The 23486-nt window shown below is 37.4% G+C and overlaps 2 protein-coding genes across 2 annotated transcripts in view; both read left to right on the top strand.

The window, feature by feature from the left end:
• The first annotated feature begins 1466 nt into the window (after window positions 1-1466).
• On the top strand, window positions 1467-16448 carry LOC115924176 (kinetochore-associated protein 1-like). Its single transcript, XM_030986044.1, has 14 exons — window positions 1467-1682; window positions 4529-4649; window positions 5170-5285; window positions 6919-6994; window positions 7922-8002; window positions 8454-8488; window positions 9378-9488; window positions 10518-10602; window positions 10992-11053; window positions 11918-12012; window positions 13409-13559; window positions 14036-14215; window positions 15831-16055; window positions 16437-16448. The coding sequence occupies exons 1-14, from the start codon at window positions 1551-1553 to the stop codon at window positions 16446-16448; spliced, it is 1482 nt and encodes a 493-aa protein (XP_030841904.1). The 5' UTR covers window positions 1467-1550.
• A 182-nt stretch (window positions 16449-16630) lies between these two features.
• Window positions 16631-23486, top strand: part of LOC591301 (kinetochore-associated protein 1) — a 50869-nt gene continuing 44013 nt past the window's right edge. Inside the window, exons 1-5 of the mRNA XM_030986136.1 lie at window positions 16631-16685; window positions 17072-17133; window positions 21263-21371; window positions 21885-22028; window positions 22663-22719. Of these exons, the coding sequence (XP_030841996.1) occupies window positions 16653-16685; window positions 17072-17133; window positions 21263-21371; window positions 21885-22028; window positions 22663-22719 (405 nt within the window). The 5' untranslated portion in view covers window positions 16631-16652. The remainder of the gene's footprint in view (window positions 16686-17071; window positions 17134-21262; window positions 21372-21884; window positions 22029-22662; window positions 22720-23486) is intronic.

Below are 23486 nucleotides of genomic sequence, written 5' to 3'. Positions count from 1 at the left end.
ATATATATATATATATATATTGCATCACCACCACACCACTCTTACACGTTACATGCAGGCCCCTCGGAAAGTTTTTCAAAGTGGAGTATAAACGATCAGGTATATAGCGTAAATTGCCGGGGTCCATGACCTGAGCCCCAGGGGGTCAAGAGGATGAGCCCCCGGAAGCTCAGGGTTTTTAGGCGTTAAATTACAGTCAGTTAGGCATATTTAGATACCTTATTTGTGACACTGGCAGGTCACTAATTGGCGGAGAGTCCAGGGGGCAGAGCCCCTGGAAGCTCAGGTTTTTTTAGGTATTTTATTACGGTCAGATGAGCATCCAGGGGACCGCCTTAAGGCCCTTGGTGGGGTCCAGGTGCGGAGCCCCCGTAAGCTCTGGGGTTTTAGGCATTTAATTACAGTCAGATGAGCATATTTTGATACCTCATTTGTGACATTGGCAGGTCACTTTTTTTTTTCTCTCTCTCTCTTTCCTACCCTTTTCTATGTAACTATACTATATACTTTTTTTCAAAAATTGGGCCCCCGAGCCCAGCCGTTATGCAGACCCTGATATAAAGGCTTCTAAAAAAGCATATATTTCGTCCGACTGTAAATTTGGGATTTCTAATTTTCCAACAAACGCATAAAAGGTGCTTACAAAAAATTGAGAAAAATACCGGAAAACCATGCCAATTCAGCAACATTTGTAAATTACTGGTATCGAATAAGAAATACCCCCCCCCCCACCCATCAGTACATTAGCATTCAGTGGCTCATGTCTTCTCACCCCGACAGACACGCTTTCCCATTCTCCGATATGTCAACGATATGTGCGTATCCCTATTATAAAAACCTCCATTGATAAATATGGGTGGCTTTCGCAATGTTTATGAAATTAAATTCATGTTAACTTTCCTTTTCTTTTAATGGAATTTTATATGTGATTATTTCAGGTTTTTATTATTGTTATGTCCTTTTGGGTTAAAAATACGAACCGTCTCTACTCTTTCACTGCTTTTTTTTTTGGGGGGGGGGGGGCGGGGAAAAAATGCGTTTACCCCCCCCCCCCCCCCCCACCACACACACACACACACACACACACCCATCCACCCTCGGTGCCCTAGGTCACAGAATGATCATCCGTAAATGAATAAAATAACAGTCATGCATAATGTCGCATTAAACAAATGTATAAACATTATGACGAAAATCATCCAACGACGATGGAAATGCCAACAACAATTTTGCATTCAAAACCACACTTGGCATTCTATAGTTTAGACATTCGTCCCATATTGCCGTCTACGTCGTATTTGCGTGCATGCCTGTAGTATTATACCCGCGGGAAATTTGTACAGGGCTCGACCGAGCTCGAGCTCCCTAGGCATCGGGTGGTGGTCGGCACGGCTACGTACGGGTACGGGTACAGACTACAGTCACGTCGCGTCGCTCGTGAGTTGGCTAATTCTAGATCGAGATCTAGATCTATCTAAGCTCAGCTAGCTAGCTGTAAGTTGGTGTTAGAACTATAGCCTCCGCTGCAACTGTACTGGGGATTTGGCATTATGAGTTGGGACGTTATTGCACTCGATTTTGGTAGCGAAGAAACCGCTAACTTTGGAACTCGTCAAGAGTCAGGGACGGCTCTTTTCCAAGTGCAGACTTTGGCTACAATTTCCAATTCAAGTCATGAAACGGTAACTATGAATGAGTATAATAAACTATGGTAGACCTCTAAGGCTCTATGATGATAACTAGATCTAGACCAAAAATTTCTTTCTGTTTTGTTCGTTAGCCTCTGATTCGGGTTGGGTCTGCTCCTCTCTTTGACGAGCGGACCCAACCCAAATCAGACTCAGAGGCTAACAAATGAAAGAGGCAGAAATTTCAGTCTAGATGATGATACTAGGCTTAACTTTTGTTCATGATCATGATGGTGAGTAATGGACTATTTTTGTCCAACAGAGAATATCCATTCAATACATACATGTCACATGTCACAAAGAACTTTGCAGGCTACAGTAGATTCTACAGTAAGTGTATGCGCTCTCATTGGCCGATTAGCTCGAGTGGCTTTGAATTTAAGTGAGAGAGGGCCTAGACTACTTAAATTAAGTTGAATTGCAAAGTTAATACGTAATATTATGACGTCACACACCACAGAGATTTTGACATGTCATGCTTAATAAACAGGTGACGCACTTCACAGATAACTAACGCACACGCATAAAAATATAGAAAAATCAACAAACGTGTCAGAATAAATTTCCAGTTTGTACCTTAAATATGACGAAAATGAGAATTGTTCAAACTTGAAAAATAGTTATGTAAGACTTAAACTTAAGTGAAATACTTAACCCTTTAAGGATGCTGAAAAAATCATAACTGATGGGGTCTAGGCCTAGAGGGTTTGACTGAAATATCATAATTTTGGTATTGGATGAAACAAAAAATTGCAAGCTTTCTCCTCGCACAAATATCTTATGACATTGAGTGAATGGGAGTCGGCAATAGCCAATAAGAAGGGCCCTTGTCGGCGCCAATTTAGTAAAATGGGTCTGCAATTTGCTGGGATCGGAATTTGCTGGGAACGTTCTGCGCATGTGCTAAATGTAAGCTAAAGTAGTTCTGCATGCATGATGTGTTTGTGACATAGACTAGTATAGCACTTAGTGCAGTGTTTGCCATAGATCTACTTGTATTTGTTAGTTACTATTTGTTTCTCTAGTCTCTTCTTTCTAGAACTATACATACTTATTTCACATCATTTGCTTATTCACTTACATATTCATCACTTGACCCAATTCCTAATTCCTCCATTCATCTCTACATACAATGTACCAAGTCGCCCATTTCACCTGGTTTGTTCCTTTGTTCTCTTCTCATTCTTTATTCATGGATCTTACGTATTTTCACTTCTTACTTATCATTGGCTCTCTTCTCCTTTTTATTTTGAATATTCAGTCTTACTTCTAAATTTTGCGCTATTGGTTAATGATGTATTTCATTTGAATATACTTTTATGTTGGAGATTTAGGAGACAGGATTGATTAAAGTTTGGCAGTGGTTTTGTGAATGATTGGTGTTTTAGAGATAGATTGGTAAGGGGTCATTTTATTAGATTACAGCAGCATCATGCAAGACAATTTCACATTGAGTAATCTTAACTGAGAATTTACATATGAAAGGATGAGAGCATGCTAGAGAATTTAACATTAAACAGTCTAATTTGAGAATTTACAAATGTAAAGGTGATGCAAGAAAATTTGACAATGAGTAGTTTAGTCTCATTCAAGAATTTACATATGAAACGATGAGAGCATGCTAGAAAATTTAACATTAAACAGTCTAATTTGAGAATTTACAAATGTAAAGGTAAAGGCATGCAAGAAGAATTTAACAATGAGTAGTTTAGTCTCATTCGAGAATTTACATATGAAATGATGAAGGCATGCAACAAAATTCCCATTGAGTACGTCGTACCTCAAGTGTCAAGACTATTGACTTGTTTCTCTTTTATGCCAGATTTCTACTGAAGTGGGTACCCCTTGAAAAAAAAAAAAAGCTGAAGATTATCATTAATAGAAAAGACATTGAAGAATGCGTTACCCAAGAAATCTGGCTGGCTGGCTCTCTGCCTACAATTTTACCAGGGAAAAAAATTAATATTTATTTTTCGGGGGCTAGTTTTCAAGCTTGACTGCATAAAAATAACACTCTAAAATTTGTTTTGCATTGAACTCTATGCAAATTTATGGGGGCTCTTTTCTGATTTTCGGGGGCTCTTTTGGGGGCAAATTTGCTCTCAGCCCCCGTTTTTTTTTTTTCACTGAATTTTACAAACATAACAAACTGACTCTGAGTCCAATGATCCAATCAGACCCAGGTATGAGAGTGAGAGGGTTATGGTTGGTCCCAGACATAAATAATCGGATCATTGGCCGTACAAAGAACAGCCTGAAAATTTTACTCGATCAAGGTTTAATACACTAGGAAGTGTTTGGAAATAAGAAAGACCTACTAATAATATGCTATCTTTCTTGTGTCTAAAGAGCAAATATTTTTCAAGAATTTTGCTGATTATGCTGACTTTTTTTCCTCCTATAAAGATAAACTTGAGTTAGGGTAAAAAAAGAAAATGAATTCTCACAGAATCAAACGAATACACTGAATGTTCAAGATTACAAATAAATGTCATTTGCCAGACAATTTTGGTTCTGGCTGAATAATGAGCATAGAAAGATAAGGAAATCAAGGTAAGTAGGCCCGACATCATTTGTGTAGTCCCATATGCATCTTTCTGTGTACAGTGCTTGTTACTTTACCAAGACTGGGCCAATTATGATTTTGATGACTCCAGAACATTGCAGCACACACCAATACTTAAATGCTACATGATCAACTTTTTTTGATCCATTCCACACCTTTTCTTTCACAATGCAATCGCATGACCAGAACTCAACTCTATCTTTTTAGTAGAGGTCGATTGCTACATTTTATTGTTATTATTATTATTCGCCATCTCTTTGTTATTTTATTCAAGGTCACTCGCCTTCCTCATGTCACAGCATCCGGCTCTCAGGCTGGTATGTGTGTTACAGCAGATACAAATGCTTCTTTGTTCAATGACGGTTGCCAGGCCCTGAGCGCCGCTCTAAGTTTTGGTAAGTCAAGCGATAAGCCGAGTTTAAGCTCACAATCACAATTGCCTCCAGATCACGGGCAGATACTGCTTGTCACAAACGAGTAGAAAGAGATAAGATGGAGAAGAATGAGATAAAGTAAAAGAAGGAGAAGAAGATGAAGGAGAAGAAGAGGAGAAGAAAAAGATGAAGGAGAAGAAGGAGAAGCAAATAAAAGGAAAAGAAGATGAAGGAGAAGAAGAAGAAGGAGAAGAAGGGAAAGGAAGAAAGCAAATGAGGAGGAGAAGAGAAAGACAACAATAATGTAGCTATGGAATAGGCCCAGAAATATTTCATGAAGCTTACATATATGTCATGGGCTGAAAATTTGTAAGTGGCTCTCTTCTTTCATGAACTATTTTGAAATTCAGGAGTTCTATGTCACCTACATTTCATAATTCTTTTATGTATGTATTAATTACTTCTATCTTAATGTTAATAAAGCTATTCTAGGTTTACACGGACCTCTTTAATCAATCTTCTGACATGTTTATGTTTTCAGAGTCTGTGATAGAACTCGCAGCTTGGGCAAATGACCTGCCATTCTTGATCCTTGCTGAACGAAACGGAACTGTCCATGTGTACCAAAGTGGCTTGAACAGGCTTCTCATCTCACAGGTATGGTCTTCACTCACGAGGTCAAAGGTCAATGGTCAAATTTGAAGAATATTACTTTGTTGTTGTTGTCCTTATTGCAAACTTGAAAATGTGTTCAGGGATATATCACCTTGCATATTTTTAGTCATGTGTAAGTGCCCAAACACACGATTCATTGAATTTTCCTTGAGTCAAATCAATTCTTATGACCAAACAATGCATAATATGTGTTATTGAATATTACTAAGTTGAATTGTTGCATCATTTTATTGCACTCCCAACAGATTCAACTTATGCACACTTAACTCCATGTGAGTGACCTCTGGCAGAGGCAATAATGTTTTTATGCCTCCGCCACCGAAGGTGGTGCCGGAGGCATCATGTTTTCGGGTTGTCCGTCCGTACGTTCGTACGTCCGTCCCGTTTGACCGTTATCACAATATCTCAAGAACCATTTAAGATTTAAACTTAAGACTCGGGAATAGTATTTATCACCATAGGAAGACGATCTGATTAGATTTTGGAGTACGTAGGTCAAAGGTCACAGGTCACAGAGGTCAACTTATGAAATTCCTTGTATTGAGTTTGTTAGCGCGATATCTCAAGAACCATTTGAGATTTAAACTTCAAACTTAAGGATAGTATGTATCACCATAGGAAGACAATCTGATTAGATTTTGGAGCACGTATGTCAAAGGTCAAGGGTCACAGAGGTCAACTTATGAAATTCCATACATTGAGATTGTTATCATGATATCTCAAGAACCACTGGAGATTTAAACTTCAAACTTAGTGATAGTGTGTATCACTATAGGAAAACAATCTGATTACATTTTGGAGCACGTAGGTCAAAGGTCAAGGGTCATAGAGGTCAACTTATGAAATTCCATACATTGAGATTGTTATCATGATATCTCAAGAACCACTGGAGATGTAAAAACTTCAAACTTAAGGATAGTATGTATCACCATAGGAAGACGATCTGATTAGATTTTGGAGCACGTAGGTCAAAGGTCAAGGGTCACAGAGGTCAACTTATGAAATTCCATACATTGAGATTGTTATCATAATATCTCAAGAACCACTGGAGATTTAAACTTCAAACTTAATGATAGTGTGTATCACCATAGTAAGACAATCTGATTAGATGTTGGAGCACGTAGGTCAAAGGTCAAGGGTCACAGAGGTCAACTTATGAAATTCCATACATTGAGATCGTTATCGCGATATCTCAAGAACCACTGGAGAATTTTCACTTCAAACTTAATGATAGTATGTATCACCATATCATAATATCTCAAGAACCACTGGAGATTTAAACTTCAAACTTAATGATAGTGTGTATCACCATAGGAAGACAATCTGATTAGATTTTGGAGCATGTAGGTCAAAGGTCAAGGGTCACAGAGGTCAACTTGTGAAATTCCATACATTGAGATTGTTATCATGATATCTCAAGAACCACTGGAGATTTAAACTCCAAACTTGTTTAAATTGCTCTTTGGCGGAGGCATCATTTTCGACTGCGCGCAGTCAAAATTCCATCTAGTTTTTTAATGATTCTGAAATATAGAATTGTTCTGTATGGTCATTACCGGTAGTTATATCAATGACTGTTTTTCTTTGATTTCTATATCTTTTTGCTTCACCATAGACACTACTGGAAAGAAGCGAGGATGAATTGGACAGTGTCTGTTTTAAACAGATCAGCATTACGGAGGATACGGAAGGTAGATATTTATTTGTCAATTTTTTTTTTTACCTTGGCCCCCTCTAATGCCTCCCTTGCTAACACTTTTCCCCTCTCAGTTAAATCAAGCAATATAAAATATTTTGTCTTATTCTCAAAACTTAAATGTACTCTGTAAACTTATTTTATTACATACATATTTATCAGTATTTCGTTACTTGTAATTCATTTGTTCTATTATATATTGTAATACATATATGTCATTTTTAATTTGTGGATATTTGAGTGGAAAAATAAATAAAATAAAATAAAATCGAATCAAACTAGTGCTAGTGCTACAGATATTGTAATAGGTACTGCTCATACAACCACCACTAACACCACTACCAACATCACCACTACCACCATCACCACTGCCACCACTAACACCGCCACCACCAACAACAACTCCATCAGCACTGCCACCACTTCTTACTCCACAATTATTTCCACTACCACCACCACCAATACCATCATCTCCACCACCACCCCCATTACCTGTATCATCGTCATGATTACTACTACCACATCCAACTCTAACTCCACAACATTCCCAACTTAACTACCATCCCACCACCAATACCATCACCTATATTATCATCATCACCATTACCACCACCAACTCCAGCTCCAGTAACATTCCCAACTTCACTACCACCTCCATCACCAACACCAACACCAACACCACCTCAAAGAAGAATACTGATTGTGAGATGGAAAAACTATCCAGTTTGGTGAAAGACACTGTGTTCCATTCAAATTTTTACAGCATCTCATCTTTAGAGATGCTGCTTAGAACATTTATTATTAATATATATACTTATTCTCAGAAAGAAACATTGAAGAAGTTATATCATAAAGTACTTTTATAATAAATGATAATATGATGATATCTCAATAAGATGATCATGTCTTTTGATGTTTGCAGGTAAACATGTTATTCTGCTGTTAGCATCAACAAGCATGCTATTCAGGCTGTCCAATGTAGACCTGAGGAAACTTCACGACGGTGAGGATAATTTTACTATCCCTGTTTTTATAAGATCATGATTTTAAAGCATAGAGATGTTGTAGTTGTGTGGTTAAAATACTTGAAGGTAGATGCGAAGGTCGTAGGTTCAAGCACAGGCTCAGCACTTATATTGGCAAGATATCATTCTACATTTGCCACCCCTCAAGCCAGGCGTTGAATTGGTCCTTAACAGGAATTAATTCCTTGAATGCTGTGAGTGCTCCCCCAAAAAAGAAAGAGCTGTGATAATATTGAGCCCCTTAAAGGTGGATATGAGTGCTATACAAGTTTCCAATATCATTGTTATTAAAGATATCCTTATTGTCATGATATTGGATGATATGATTTTTTATATATGTTTTTATAATATGAATTTTATATGTTGTGTTGTGTGCTGTGGTTTGATCTATGCATATTAATCTGATGGAATTTTTGTTTATTATTACAGTGATCCAGAATGGAGACTTAGCATCTGCCAAACAGGTAACAAAAACTATGTTTGGCCACAATCTGAGGCTTGGTACACTCACTTGTGTACTGGACTGCTGATTTTTCAGGTCATGGTTCAAAGTACAGCTTCTTGGTGATCATGACACTGCACTATACAGTGCAGTTTCTTGCCCCACAAAGCAGTTAATTTTTGTATAAATAAGTAAATTTGAATATATTTTATCAAAGAAACAGAACAAATTAAATGTTACCCAATATCCCACTGCTGCTACCACATCAATAAAGAAGAAGCTATCACATCAGATTTAGGATACAATTGAATTGTTTCATTTTTATTGAGACTCGGGCTGAACAGAGCTGACCAAAAGATGAACATTAAAAAGCATCTCACCACTCAACAGTAATTAATTGTAAATCCCTTTATCCTCTTTTGTATTGATTGCTTTGGCTGAAACAGATTTTTGAGGAAATGTAAATCTCTTTGTCCTATTCTGTGAAGATACAAGGTCAGAGCCCTGTTTCATCAAACTTGTTATCAATAAAAAATTACACTAACTGTGATAAGCTACTGAAATTATGGCATTTGACTGGCTGAGAGCAATTTTGTCATAGCATTGTAGTATTTGTTTTTTTATTGATAACAAGTTTTATGAAACAGGGCCCAAATTGTTTGGCATGAAACAAGATTTTACATAGTGTGTTTATAAAAATGTATACCGGTAAATGAAACTTTGAATCAATTTTTCTAAAGTTGTACCTTTAGATCTGTTATATTCTATGAAGCTACAAGGTCAGATTGCATTGAACGAAACAGACTTGTCTGATATTATTCATTGTATTAATGTTGTTTATTGTAAAAGTCCTTAATTGTAAAATGTCATTATTTATTAAAATGTAAATCTCTTTGTCATGTTCCATGAAGCTGCAAGGAGAGATTGCTTTGGACGAAACAGATTTGTCTGCTGTCCACGAGGAAGGTGTCACTGACCTAGCAACCATTGTTGTGGGTGGACAGATACATATTGTGACTGCAGTAAGTGAAACCACCCCCTCTGAAATGTGATGGGACAAGTTATATGTACTTCAGGGACCCGTTTCACAAAACCTTCTTTCAATGACAAATGACAAAAATCAGTGACAAATCTGCTGATAACCAATCAGAAGCATGGATTTCACTAACTTATAACAAAAACTGTCATTTGTCACTGATGACAAGTTTTGTGAAATAGGGCCCAGGAAAGTAACCGCCTGATATTATCATGAAGTGGGGATTGGATAATCAAAGATTTTGACAGTGTTTGGCTAATTTTAGAAGAGATGTCTTAATTAGAAAGAGATTTCAATGTTCCTGCGGCTCAAGTGATTGAACATTTGTAATTCATTCAATGGGTCCATGGTGTATGCTCTGACGTATGCTCCAGGTTTCAGTTTGTTCGAGATATAGGTTAAGGTTGCAGTTGGTGTTAGGTTGGGTTTAGGCATAGGCATAGGGTTGGGGTTAGGTATGATGTTTGATCTAGAATTTTAGTTGAGAATTTAGTCAATGTACACTAGTAACCTGTTGCCTACTGGAACCGTGTGGTTCCTGACTTAAGTCTACAGGAATGAAGGAGTTCAGTAGTCAATGGGTTCGCACAGAGCAACTGTTGCTGGAGTATGTGTTGTACAGTGCTGTGAGGATGTGAATGTATGTAGATACAGTCAAACCTGTCTATAGCAATCGGTCAAGGGAAACACAAATGTGGTCTTTGTAGACAGGTTCCTTTGGTACATGTTTCAATGAGAAACCATTTTCAAGGGAAACAAAAAAATGTGGTATTTGTAGACAGGTGGTCACTAATGCAGGTTTGACTGTAGTAACCTAGGTAATGTTTTATGATTTGAAAACTATTCCCTGTACATCACCAAGCTGGTCAACAATCCTTACACAACTCTCCACTTGATTCAGAAATAAGAATTTACAAGTCCATGAAGTTGAAAATCAATCTAAATATCTGTACAATGCAATGACACTACCTGTTTTATAATGCTACATGTATTTGTGTAATCTTTGTCCATTCAGGGTGGAGGTGACTATGTTTTGGCCATTTGGAAATGTCAGAAGCGGATAACTGTTCGCCGAAGACTGAAGAAAAATATGTTCATGGGTGAGTGTACTTGTATGTTGTGTTTTCGTTTCCATTAGTGTCTTATTGGAACATATGTGAGAAAAGAGTGTTATTTTTAGGTGCCATGGAAGAGGAAAGATTCGACTCAATTATTGTTTAACTTAGGGCAAATCAAACTTGAAGATGAAAGCAATTTCAGCCATTTTTCATTGAACAAAATTCATAGGTCTTTTCATTTTCATTCCAGTCTACAGGTCTGCAGTTTTTTTTGCCACTGTCAGAAAATTTAAATTTGGGTATTTGCACTTCAAATTTGCTTGACTTCTCTGATATGATATTGATACAAATGTTTTTAATGTTTTTTATGATTTTTAATATTGCTTTTTATGTCTGAAGGTAAATAATACTTTGTTTCTATCCCCTTTCAGCTGGAGAACAACTCATCAAATGTGTTGTCAGTGGGAAATACATCTTTACTTTAGATGATGAGGTAACACTTGTTTTTTATGTTAATATTTGTCACTCCCCCCTGCCTGCTCCTAATTTCACTGTCTCTCTCTCCCTCTGTTCTACTTCTGTTGTTCTCTCTTTCTCTTTTTTCCCTCTCTTCTTGTCTCGCTCCCTATCTTTCTCTCTCTATCTTTCTCTCTCTCTCTATCTCCCTCTCTCTCTCTCTTTCTTTCTTTGTTCTCCTTCTCCCCCAGTCTTTGTCTTTGTCACTCAATGTGTCTATATGATAATAATGATGGTTAATAAGTAGAGGTGTTGTGGTCGTCTAGTGGGTACCTCACTAGACGGTGGATCACATAGTTAATGGGTCAAGTCCTGACGCGACACCGCCCTTTAGCAAGACATTAATTTACATTTGCCACTCTCCACCCAGGTGAAGGAAATGGGTAACCGGTAGGAAGAAATTCCTTTAATGCTTTAGCGCCTTTCATGGTGGCTCAGCTACAGCCGGGTAATAATATGATACTTTGTGTCAGTTTATACTGTTATCAATGATACTTGTTGGCATTTTTCTTGGCATTTACTTTCCAAGTTCTAGTGGTGATTGGAATTAGTTTTAACACTAATTTGATCTCATTTGTACTTTTATTTCTATTACATATGCATAATTTATTGAATAAAGAGCAGATTTATATTTTGTGTGTTTATTAAAAGTTTTGGTTGGTAATTTTTAGTCAGACAATGGTGCGCTTAGAAACACCCATATTAAGCGCCTAATAAATGTTGTGTATTATTATTATTATTATTAAGCGTTGTAGAGTATATTCATATAGTAGCTGCGCTATATAAATGGACATATTATTATCATTACTAATAACAATTGAACATTTTTTCTGATATGCAGCATAAATTGTGTTGTTGGAATGCTTCTCTAATACTTGTGTGTTCATGGCCGCTGAAAGTGAGGGACTTCTTCCTTACTGCTGACAACAACAACAGGTGAGCAAGTGCTAGGAAAATCTTAAAGGCATTGTTTAGCAATGCCAAATCTGAGATGCATGGCCCTACATGTTATCAGTGTCTGTGATATGGTGTAATACTGAAGCCCTAAGAAGATTGCGCTTCAAAATGATCAATAAGTGCCTCAAAAAAGTAAAAAAATCTTTGAGTGACCGATTTTACCATACTTTACCAGCATCAGTAGAGTAGAGGTGTTGTGGTCCAGTGGATAAGTCTCTGGTCTGTGAGCTACAAGGTACGGGGTTCAGATGCCTGCTGCAGCACTTATGTCCTGTATCAAGACATTAATCTACATTTGCCTCTCTGGACCCAGATGAAGTAGATAATAATAATACATTTATAAAGCGCAGAAACTATCCAACATTAACTATATATTCTACTGTGCTTCAAGACCTCCTGATGTGCTTAGATTTACAGTTAATTGAAAAGATGTGTTTTCAGTTTTCCTGACTTTAAATGGCAAGTTATTCCAGAGTTTTGGGGCTGCACAAGCAAATGCTCGATAATATAGCATTATTTTTGTTTTAATAGATGGGATCTGCAGTAGCAAAGTATCTCGGGAACCTGGCAGGAATCAATTTCTTAAAATGCTCGAGTGCTGGAACGGCAGCTGGAACGGCCAGGGTACCAATAATGGAGCGCAAGGAGAGGCAATGTGCCAGACATGAGCACTATACCAGACTCCACTATTATTATTATTATTATGTAATCCTACAGTCGTGGCAACCATAGGGCAGTTGTATCTTAATGAGAAATGAAAACCTGTTGATGCTAATTGCGCCATGATATTGGAACTTTTAAACTCCAAAGTGTTTCACTTGCTTCCCATCTATAGGAAAATATTTGCTGATTCTTTTAACATTTTATTTGAAATCTAACCGTTTGCTATTCAATAGAAAGCCCTGTTTCCAGTTCCTTATATTTGGAGGGGAATTCTTGAATGGTATTCTATCTTATATATGACTGAAATGCTATAACTTTAGCCTAAAGAAAAACACAAGTACCTTTAGTTCCTTTGGTAGCTTAAATAGGTAGCTTAAATAGGTAGCTTAAATAGGTAGCTTAAATATGGAAATGTAGTTTTCATACATAGATGCATTCACACCCTAAAAGACTTTGTTGTTGGCATGTTCAGGGAGATGTGACTTGGTCTGGCGGCACGTTCACTTGGTCAGCTCTCTGTCTTCACTTACAAACTGGCTCAGGCGACCCCAGTTTGAAACTGACTCATGTCTGTCGGATGGTGAGGTTAAAGGTCGGTCGCCAGACGTAAATAATCATATCTGATTGATACACGTCTGATAAACCAAATTACACACACATGTATTAAAAAGTATAGTCTGACTTAATTTATGAATGACATTTTGATTTGTAGTGAGGCAAAACCCCAATTCCAGCTTGTGATGTTGACGGTCCCGGACAAAAATGAAAGTAACTTGAAAGTCTACGACCTTCCCAGCATGCAGTGCACCTACACACTCTCCGTCGGTCCTCTCTCCGTGCTAGCAGACACACCAAACAATCAGGCAAGTTTTTTTCTTTTCTTCCACAAGTTATGCAATGTGATCGGTAGTTTTGGGGGTATGATAGAACATAATAAAAGAATAAATTTCTTTATTTAGAATGTCATCATTCATTAAGTATTTATGTATTCATTTTCCAGTGTAGACCTCATGTCTTTTTTCATTGAAGAAAAAAAAAGGAATTCTAAGCCATTTGTATGTGAAATGTCAACATTTGTTTGGTGTTTTTCATAACTCAAAAATGAAACGTGGACTGGTTGAATTAGGGCCTTTGTTGGATACTTTTAGATGTAAGCTTTAATATATAACATTCTCAAAAGACATAAATCATGACAAATTAATTTTTCACTCACTTCAAAAATTACAAAAATTGGTAAGGGTATGAATAATTTAGTTGTTAATTTTATATTCCTGGCCCTCTCATCTTAAGTAATTTTCACATTTTGTTTCTTAACACTTTCTTTCTCTCTATTAAACAGGACTCCATCTTCCTGGTAGAAGGGCGCAATGAAGATGAGGATGGTTCCAGCACGGTCGGTATGTTGATGGTACGATGTCTGATGGAGGCGCTACCTGAGACTCGTTTTCATCGTCTCCTGCACAAGAAGGAGTTTGATGAAGCGGAGAAGTTTGCCAAGCTTTTCAGCCTCAACACTGAAGTAAGCAATCTCAGTACATTCTCGCTCCCTTGCATAAACATAAATAGTTGCGGTGGGACCTATAACAATTATTTCCAGTTTATCATTCAGGTGGGATGGAACCTTTATGTTTATCTAGGATATTTCCTGTCTTTGAGAAACTATTTCGAAACCAGAGAAAGTGTACTTGATACACGCTTCATAAGTATTATAATTTTGGAATGATATAGCTTTATCGTTCAGGTGGGATGGGACCTTTATGTTTATCTAGGATATTTCCTGTCTTTGAGAAACTATTTCGAAACCAGAGAAAGTGTACTTGATACACGCTTCATAAGTATTATAATTTTGGAATGATATAGCTTTATCGTTCAGATGGGATGGAACCTTTATGTTTATCTAGGATATTTCCTGTCTTTGAGAAACTATTTCGAAACCAGAGAAAGTGTACTTGATACACGCTTCATAAGTATTATAATTTTGGAATGATATAGCTTTATCGTTCAGGTGGGATGGAACCTTTATGTTTATCTAGGATGTTTCCAGTCTTTGAGAAACTATTTTGAAACCAGAGAAGCTGTACTTTATAAAGTATCCTCGCATTCCTATCATCATACTTTAGATTTGTCCATCCTTGTTGCAATAAGCAAAAAAAATCAACTTAAGCAAAAAGAATGCACCAATTTATCCTTGCATTTGAAGCATCACAACTGAAACTTTTATTTAAAGAGGAAAGCCATAAGATTGTTCATACAGTCTTAAGAAATGTTACCAGAAACATTGGGTTGTACTACACATGCTCCTGTAACAGTTGCTATGTGGTAAATTTTGTACATGAACCAAAATCCTAACATCAACCCTAAACCGAACACTATCCCCAATCCAAAAACTAACCTAACCTAAAACTTAAGCCCGGGAGGAATCGTCCTTAAAATAGCAAAGGTTGGTTCAGCATTGATCCTTGGTATTCTTCAGGTTCATTTTATTGCTTCATGAATAGCAACACCTATACTTATTTGTTGCTTTAGTAGAAGGTGTCGTGGTCTAGTAGATGTAGATAGGTCACCGGACTGAGGATCACAAAGTTTGTGGTTCGAGTCTCGCCGCGGCACTACCCTTTGTTTGCTATCAATGTCAATTAAGTAATGTAATGTTGTAAAGCGCTGTGATACACATGTATGTCTGTAAGAGCGCTATATAAATGCCAATATTATTATTATTATTATTATTATTAATCTACTCTAATCTGTCACTCTCCACCCGGGGGAAATAAATAGGTACCCAAAGTAGGAAGAAATTCCTTGACTGCTTTAGCTCCATATCATGGTGGCTCAGCCGGGGTAATAAAGTGCATTAGAGTATTTTCATATAGTAGCAGCGCTAACTAAATATAAATGGACATATTAATATCATTATTTATTTTTTTGCATCACTTTGCAGCTTGTCTATAGAAGCAAAGCCTTGGCTCTTTTAGAGCAAGCATCATCTTGGACCAAACACTGTCCCCAATCCCATACCAAACCTAACCTAAAATCTAAACCTGGGAGCAAAGATATTCTTCAGGTTCATTTCATGGTTTCACTAATAGCAACACTACCTCTTATTTGATTTTGTTCATTTATTTATCACTTTGCAGCTTGTCTACCGAAGCAAGGCCTTGGCCCTTCTAGAGCAAGCATCATCCTGGAGCCCTGCCGCCCTACGAGGGAGCCCTGTAGGGGATGATAACAAGCTGTGCGGGGACATGATGGCATGCCTAGAGAAGATCGCTGATGTTGAGTTTGTGGTTGATGTCTGCTCCAAGGCTGCCATGCCTGCCTTTGAAGACACGGCAAAAATCCTGCAATATGCTAGGACTAGAGTGAGTGAAGCACAATGTATAATCCGACGACTGGGAATTGTGATATTATAAATATGTGTTTCCATGAATTCATATGCGAAGTGGAGGCCATTGAATAAGTAAAGTCACAAAAAAGCAGGGTAACTTTTAACGAAATCCTTATGTTGAAACTCTGAACTCACCTGGCTGTCATCTGAGTAATCGCTAGAGAGCTCTTGATAAAGTATCTCATTGATGCAGGGCATGATCTAAATATATATAGAACTTGACAAATGTATTTTTCATCAGTATATTGTACAAACACCAAAACAGTTTTTGATATGAAGTGCTCTAATTTTTGGGGGTAATTTTATTTGGCATGATGAACTTTTGTTGAATCATGGTCCAGCTTTCTTTTTGCAGACAAAGAGTTGACTTTTCTAAATAAAAAGAATTTGGTACTAAACACTTTTTTCCAGTCTATTGTCTCTAATGATATATTGCCCAATGCATTTTTACTCTGGCATCCAAATATATTTTATTAACGGTAGAAGTGAAGTATTATTCTCAGTAATTGAATTTATCACCAGTGCATCACAAATTTATTTTCAGCTCGCAAAGATAAAGGGTAAAGATGAAATGGAAAACAAGACGGAAGATCAACTCTCTATGGTGAGTCTCGGTCCATCCAGTAATGGTCACATCAAATTAAATTGCCTACTTAAAGGGCAATCTAACCTAGTAATACATTGAGCTGGATGAAAACAGAACAACAAAAATAGAGAAAAAGAATTGAGAAAGCTGAATGATGTTGGATAAATAAAATAAAAAATATGTGAATTTTTAATCATTTGACTATGATGTATGTGGGGACAAGAGTTAATATTCAAAATCATTTTTTTATATTTCGGAACAATGTCTTGAAGACTGAAATGTGTTATGGGAGGAAAGCTTTACAGCACACTGTACAGTCCTAATGTCTTTGCTTGTCTTTTGCATAAAAAGGTATTTAACCTATTTAATCAAACATTTACTGTTTTTCTTATTTATTTTGAAAGATTCTGGATACATTACACAGACTGGCCACCTTCAGCCTTGTGTACGGAACCAGTGAATACAGGTAAATCAAATATTTGTAGCAAACTGTCCTTAAATTTCAAATATTGCATTATTTATGATTTCATCATCTTACACATATTTGATCGGTTGCAGGATAAGTGTTGAATACTGGGCCCAAAAGACACAGAATGGGGGTCTGTGGAAAATTGTCTTTTGAGAGAATCTTGAGCCAACCACACAATATACGATCTAACTGCATTTTTGATTTTCAAAGACATTTCATTGTCATCAGAAGTAACGATTAAACATGCATTATATTTGTGATGAAGAATTCATTGGTAATGTCAACACTTTATTTGAAGGCCCTTCATATATTGGCAGTAAAAAAAATATACAAAATGTTTAAAAGAATCAATGAAATAATTGTGCATTTCGAGCCGATTTTTAAAAAGCAAACTACACACACACACACACACACACACACACAACCAATAACTGATGAAGGGCGATTAATCTTTTACTTCAAATACAATAGTAATTGGTATTACCATGACAGCTCAATGGTCGAGCATAAACAAGGGTTAGTTTGGGTCCCAGGATTTAAGCCTAATCGATGTGCGCGTACTGTGTAGTGCTAATCCACATTACCTAGTCCCTCAGATAGTATTTAAAGCTGTAGGTCCCCTCAGTTGCTTACTAATACAAACATATAATTACTTTCTTAGCAGTCAGGTAAAACAAACCCTCAATCATCACATTTTTGTTTTATATAAGAAAAATATTATCAAGTCATATTTCTTTAGCGCTTAATATGGTTCCATGACACATGCTCCGCCGACGATTGCTCCGCCGACATTTACTCCGCAAAACGCGACAATTGCTCCGGGACATTTGCTCCGCGACATTTGCTCCGACGTCAAATGCTCCGCCGACAGGTGCTCCGCCGACAGTTGCTCCGCCGACAGTTGCTCCGCCGACAATTGCTCCGCCGACAGATGCTCCGCCGACAATTGCTCCTCCGACAATTGCTCCGCCGACAATTGCTCCGCAGTCAATTGCTCCGCAAAACGCGACAATTGCTCCGCCGACATTTGCTCCGCCGACATTTGCTCCGCCTGAAGCGACACTTGCTCCGCCGACATTTGCTCCGCCGACATTTGCTCCGCCGACATTTGCTCCGCCGTCAATTGCTCCGCCGACAATTGCTCCGCCTGAAGCGACAATTGCTCCGGTGACATATGCTCCGCCGACAATTGCTCCGACGACATTTGCTCCGCCGACAATTGCTCCGCCGACAATTGCTCCGTCGACAATTGCTCCGCCGACAATTGCTCCGCCTGAAGCGACAATTGCTCCAGTGACATTTGCTCCGCCGACAATTGCTCCGACGACATTTGCTCCGCATGAAGCGACACTTGCTCCGGTGACATTTGCTCCGACGACATTTGCTCCGCCCAAAAAGTGTCCCATTAAATACAAATGCTACTAGTACTACGACAAATGCTTCGCCGACAATATTTTTTTTTCACGGGTTGTTTTTGTTTCTTTCTTTTTTTCTTCATTTTTTGAATGCATTTCATGACATTATGTAAATGAAATGAAATGAATGAATGTTGATAATGTGGGAGGAAAAAGCAGTTGCCTAAAAGTCATTTCGAATATACTGAAATAACTTTCCATCTATCACTGTACGTCCCACATAATGTACACTAAACACTCATTACATGTCATGGGAAGTTTTTTTTTTTTAAAGTAGAGCAGCAAGCCACATTTCCCAATACGCGCATACCTCCTAGTTAATTTCAAACAGCTCATCAATATGTAAGACCTGAAATTACCTCAATGAAAGAAGACTAATAACATGAGAGGAAAGAAAAGAGCAAAAAAGACAACCGTTTTTTGCTATTCCCCATAATGTTTGATTTAAAAAAATAAAAAATAAAATTATAGCTCCTTACGCAAGTTCTCCGGCGAAAGATAATTACTCCGCTCAAAATCTGTTTCATGTATTACTCATTAGCTGATCCAAAGCTCAAGGCTATCTCTCTCTCTCTCTCTCTCTCTTTCTCTCTCTCCCATGCTCCTCCTTTTCCTGTTTACACCGTTTTCTTGTCTTCTTTGCTCTTTTCTTTCCTCTCATGCTATTAGTCTTCTTTCATTTCCATCACTTCTTCTCTGCTCCCCCTCTCGAGTTCTATTTCTCTCGTGAAATTGAAACGTAAAGTAATACAATCATGTAGTACATTCTTGTTTAGAATAATATTTTCAATAATATCCAGTCCATTTTCTAAAGGTTTCTTTCCTTTAGTTAAGTGTATGTAGCTTTAATATATATATGTTATTGTGCAAAACACTCCGTTTCATTCGAGTACTTTGTTTTCACTAAATAATTTAAGGGACTCACGAAGCCACCGGAAGAAGAGCAATTGGCTTATCATGAAGAACTAACATCAAACTGCAACAAAATGATTTGTATAAATGTGAATAAGCAGAAAGGCTGCCATCTCATTTTCCCGTCTGAATGGGTTCTCTTCCTTACGTATATAAGTGCCCTTATTTTCTAAACTTTTTTTTTATATTTGTGTGTTTATTAAATTTTCAATCATATAAAAATTACATATTTACAAGTCATTGGTAATAATTAGACAAACAAAAAAACCAATATGTATAAGAACAACTAACAATAATGAAAGGACAAGAAAGTTATAAAAAAAAACATTATAGTAAAAAAAAAAAATACACTGTACACATATAAATCATAGTTTGAACTCCAGTGCATAAAGGGGAGTGAGGGGGCACAGGAATAAAAGTTAAATCAACATGAGTATCATAAGTCAAATCGCCATTTCTTAAAATGCGAAACAAGCTTGTTCCTTTTTTTCGCTGAGAAATATTCAATATCTTTTTGTTTCTTTATAAAACTCTTAAAAAGATCAACACTTGGTAAATCCCCCTTACTTATTTTCTAAACTTCCATGATGACCTATTACATTGTATAATGCTTTACCTAGTAAGATGCATTGATCGAGGTAATTTCAGGTATTACATATTGATGAGCTACTTGAAATTAACTAGGAGGTATGCGCGTATTGGGGAATGTGGCTTGCTGCTCTACTTTTTTTTAAAAACTTCCCACGACATGTAATGAGTGTTTAGTATACATTATATGGGAGGTACAGTGATAGATGGAAAGTTATTTCAGTATATTCGAAATGACTTTTAGGTAACTCCTTTTTCCTCCCACTTCATCAACATTCATTCATTTCATTTCATCTACATTATTTCAAGAAATGCATTCAGAAAATGAAGAAGAAAAAAAGAAACGAAAAAAATAGGTGTAAAGAAAATATTGTCGGCGAAGCATTTGTCGTAGTACTAGTAGCATTTGTAGTTTATGGGACACTTTTTGGGCGGAGCAATTGTCGGCGGAGCAAATGTCGGTGGAGCAAATGTCGGCGGAGCAAATGTCGGCGGAGCAATTGTCGCTTCAGGCGGAGCAATTGTCGGCGGAGCAATTGTCGGCGGAGCAAATGTCGGCGGAGCAATTGTCGCTTCAGGCGGAGCAATTGTCGGCGGAGCAATTGTCGGCGGAGCAATTGTCGGCGGAGCAAATGTCGGCGGAGCAAGTGTCGCTTCAGGCGGAGCAAATGTCGGCGGAGCAATTGTCGCGTTTTGCGGAGCAATTGACGGCGGAGCAATTATCGGCAGAGCAATTGTCGGCGGAGCAATTGTCGGCGGAGCATCTGTCGGCGGAGCAATTGTCGGCGGAGCAACTGTCGGCGGAGCAACTGTCGGCGGAGCAACTGTCGGCGGAGCATTTGACGTCGGAGCAAATGTCGCGGAGCAAATGTCGCGGAGCAATTGTCGCGTTTTGCGGAGTAAATGTCGGAGGAGCAATCGTCGGCGGAGCATGTGTCGGGTTACCCTTAATATAAATGTTTGCCGATTTGTCACCAAAAGAAAATTAAAAAACAAAAAATTGATTTTTAAAATATTTTTTTAAAACATAATTAAACATATAAATGAATTATAAACTAATTTACAAAAAAGTTAGTAAGCAAATATAAGACAAAACATAGGTAATAGACAATGGGCAGTAAGGAATAATATACCAGTAAGTAAACAAATGCTACATGTATTACATTACATTCTTAAAAATATTATTATTTGTGTGACCTCTTTTTGTCCAGCCCGACAAGATGGGATGCTTTCCTGTCGGGATCTATTCTAGATGAGCACTTCCTTCATCTCAGCCAAGCCAACCTCAGCCGAGCTTCAGTCATTTGGAATAGACACAAGGTATGGCTAACATCATAAATGTTCCACTTAGCGCCCCACAAACAGAGTTGCCAACCAGTACGATTTATTCGTATTTCGTACGATTTTTAGAAGTAAATACGACAGTGCGATATGCCTCAATTGTTTGTTTTGTTTGTTTTTTGGGGGGATTTGTGTGTGTGTGTGTATGTGTGCCATTTTTAACCCATTCTGTCCTGTAAAGTATCCTACAAGCATCTTACATTGGCAAATTGGGGGAGTTCATGGTTCATCGAATACACCACTTGTGATGAAATCATGCATATTCAACCAATGATCCATACAAAAAATTCTTCCTGTATGTAGGAACTGTAGAAGGCATTGATCCGTGGTTTTTTTTTTATAATACAATTTTTGTTAGTAAAATACAACTTTTTGGATTAAAGAAAACCATTTTTGAATTCCAGAGGTTGGCAGATCTGCACAAATGGCATCACTGGTTTTTGTATTATACACGCATTGACTTGACTTTCATTTTCACTCATACCATGACAGGAAGCCTTTGTAGCGGTGATGTCTGAAGACTTGCTGGATAACATGCTGAGGTCCATACCAGGGGATTCCCCATCGTATGACATCATACCATGGCTCAGGGATGACATCATTCCCTTTGTGTATCAGAGCTTCCACCATGGCAAGGTAAAGTGCAGTCATCATTTGCTTTTGCTTTTGATGATTAACTTACTCTGGTTCACATTGATGTATATATTTTGTATGTATTGTGACTTGTAGGTTTTTTTCTTTTTGTTTTGTTTAATATGTAATTGTTATCATTGTGTTTTGTTGTTATAGCGTTTTGAGACTTCAGTGGTAAGCGCTTTATAAGCACCATTTTTATTATTATTATTATAAAGAGTTATGAGCCAACTAAAAACATCACTAATATTTACAAGTAAATTTACGATGTAGATGTGAAGTGAAGTGATTTCAGGCTTTATACATTTGATTACAAAATATCACAGTTTGATTGCATTTTACAGAGTTAATGCTGCTGTGGTAATGATCCATTTACTCCAGGCTGTATTTAATCAAAGATTAAGGGTCTGGGGCCCGTTTCTTGAAACCGTCATAAGTCTAACTTCTTGGACAACCCATTGAAACGTGTGCTATAAGATTAACAAGCGTATCTATGAGATTAGACTTATGATGGTTTCGAGAAACAGGCCCCAGGGCTTGTCTTGTGTTAGAAATTGACCACAGTTCAATTATTATTGGATAATTTGTCGTAAAATTGCCCTCACGTTTCATCTTGATTGACTGATTGATTTTTCAGAAGCTAGTGATCTCATGGATTGAGGAAAGAGTGACCTGCCTGGAAGTGACTGAAAAGGTATGTAACCATATACATCTTGTCAGGAAAGTGCTTTCTCTTGGTCTAAACAGAGCGAGTTACTTTTTTTGCAGAATCCCAGGGATGATTTTGGAGGATAAAAGTAATTGTATAGGTTGGAAGTATGCATTGTGTTTATGTTTTCGAGAGGAGAAGTTAATGTAAAGGGTTGAAGATAAGAATTTGGTTAGTGTAGGAAATTGCGGGGGGTGGGGGGGGGGAAGCAATGCAGGAGAATTTGTCACACAACTCTACTAGCTAGGCTGCGTGAACTGTGCTGACAAAGCAAGAATAATGATAAATGATAATAATAACTGGTTTATATAGCGCCTTCTCCAGTGGATACAAGGTGCTGTCTCTTAGTCTAAGGACAAATTTAATATTGTAGATGTATATCTTTTCAAGTTCTTTGTCGTAGAAATGTAGGGAGTTTATTCCATAGTCACGGTGCAAATATTTTGGAATGATTTGAAGCCATTGGAATGAGAAAGGAAGGAGCTGATATAAATCAAAGTGAATATGATTTTCTCTGTTGCTGAAACAGTGAGGAGATGTATAGAGGGGATGTGCTTGACAAAGATTAAAAAGTTAGAACAATTGTATTCTCTTTGTAGAATAGAATTCATGTACATACAGAAAAAGAATAGAATACAGAATATAGAGTAATGTGGTTGACAAATGTTAAAAAATTTCAAACAAGTATCCAGTATTGTATTCTCTTTATTGAATAGAATTCATGTACATACAGAAAAAAAGAATAGAATACA

The sequence above is a fragment of the Strongylocentrotus purpuratus genome, unplaced genomic scaffold (genome assembly GCF_000002235.5).
Source record: "Strongylocentrotus purpuratus isolate Spur 01 unplaced genomic scaffold, Spur_5.0 spur5_scaffold_15, whole genome shotgun sequence".
NCBI classification, from domain to species: domain Eukaryota; kingdom Metazoa; phylum Echinodermata; class Echinoidea; order Camarodonta; family Strongylocentrotidae; genus Strongylocentrotus; species Strongylocentrotus purpuratus.
This window is presented reverse-complemented; position numbering and strand designations above follow the sequence as displayed.

Excerpts from the sequence above, each read along its gene's own strand:
- LOC115924176 (XM_030986044.1), top strand. The coding sequence starts at position 1,551 with ATGAGTTGGGACGTTATTGCACTCGATTTTGGTAGCGAAGAAACCGCT. Across the intron at positions 11,054-11,917 it reads TCTTTACTTTAGATGATGAG|CATAAATTGTGTTGTTGGAA; the intron begins GTAACACTTGTT and ends TCTGATATGCAG. Across the intron at positions 14,216-15,830 it reads TTTTCAGCCTCAACACTGAA|CTTGTCTACCGAAGCAAGGC; the intron begins GTAAGCAATCTC and ends ATCACTTTGCAG.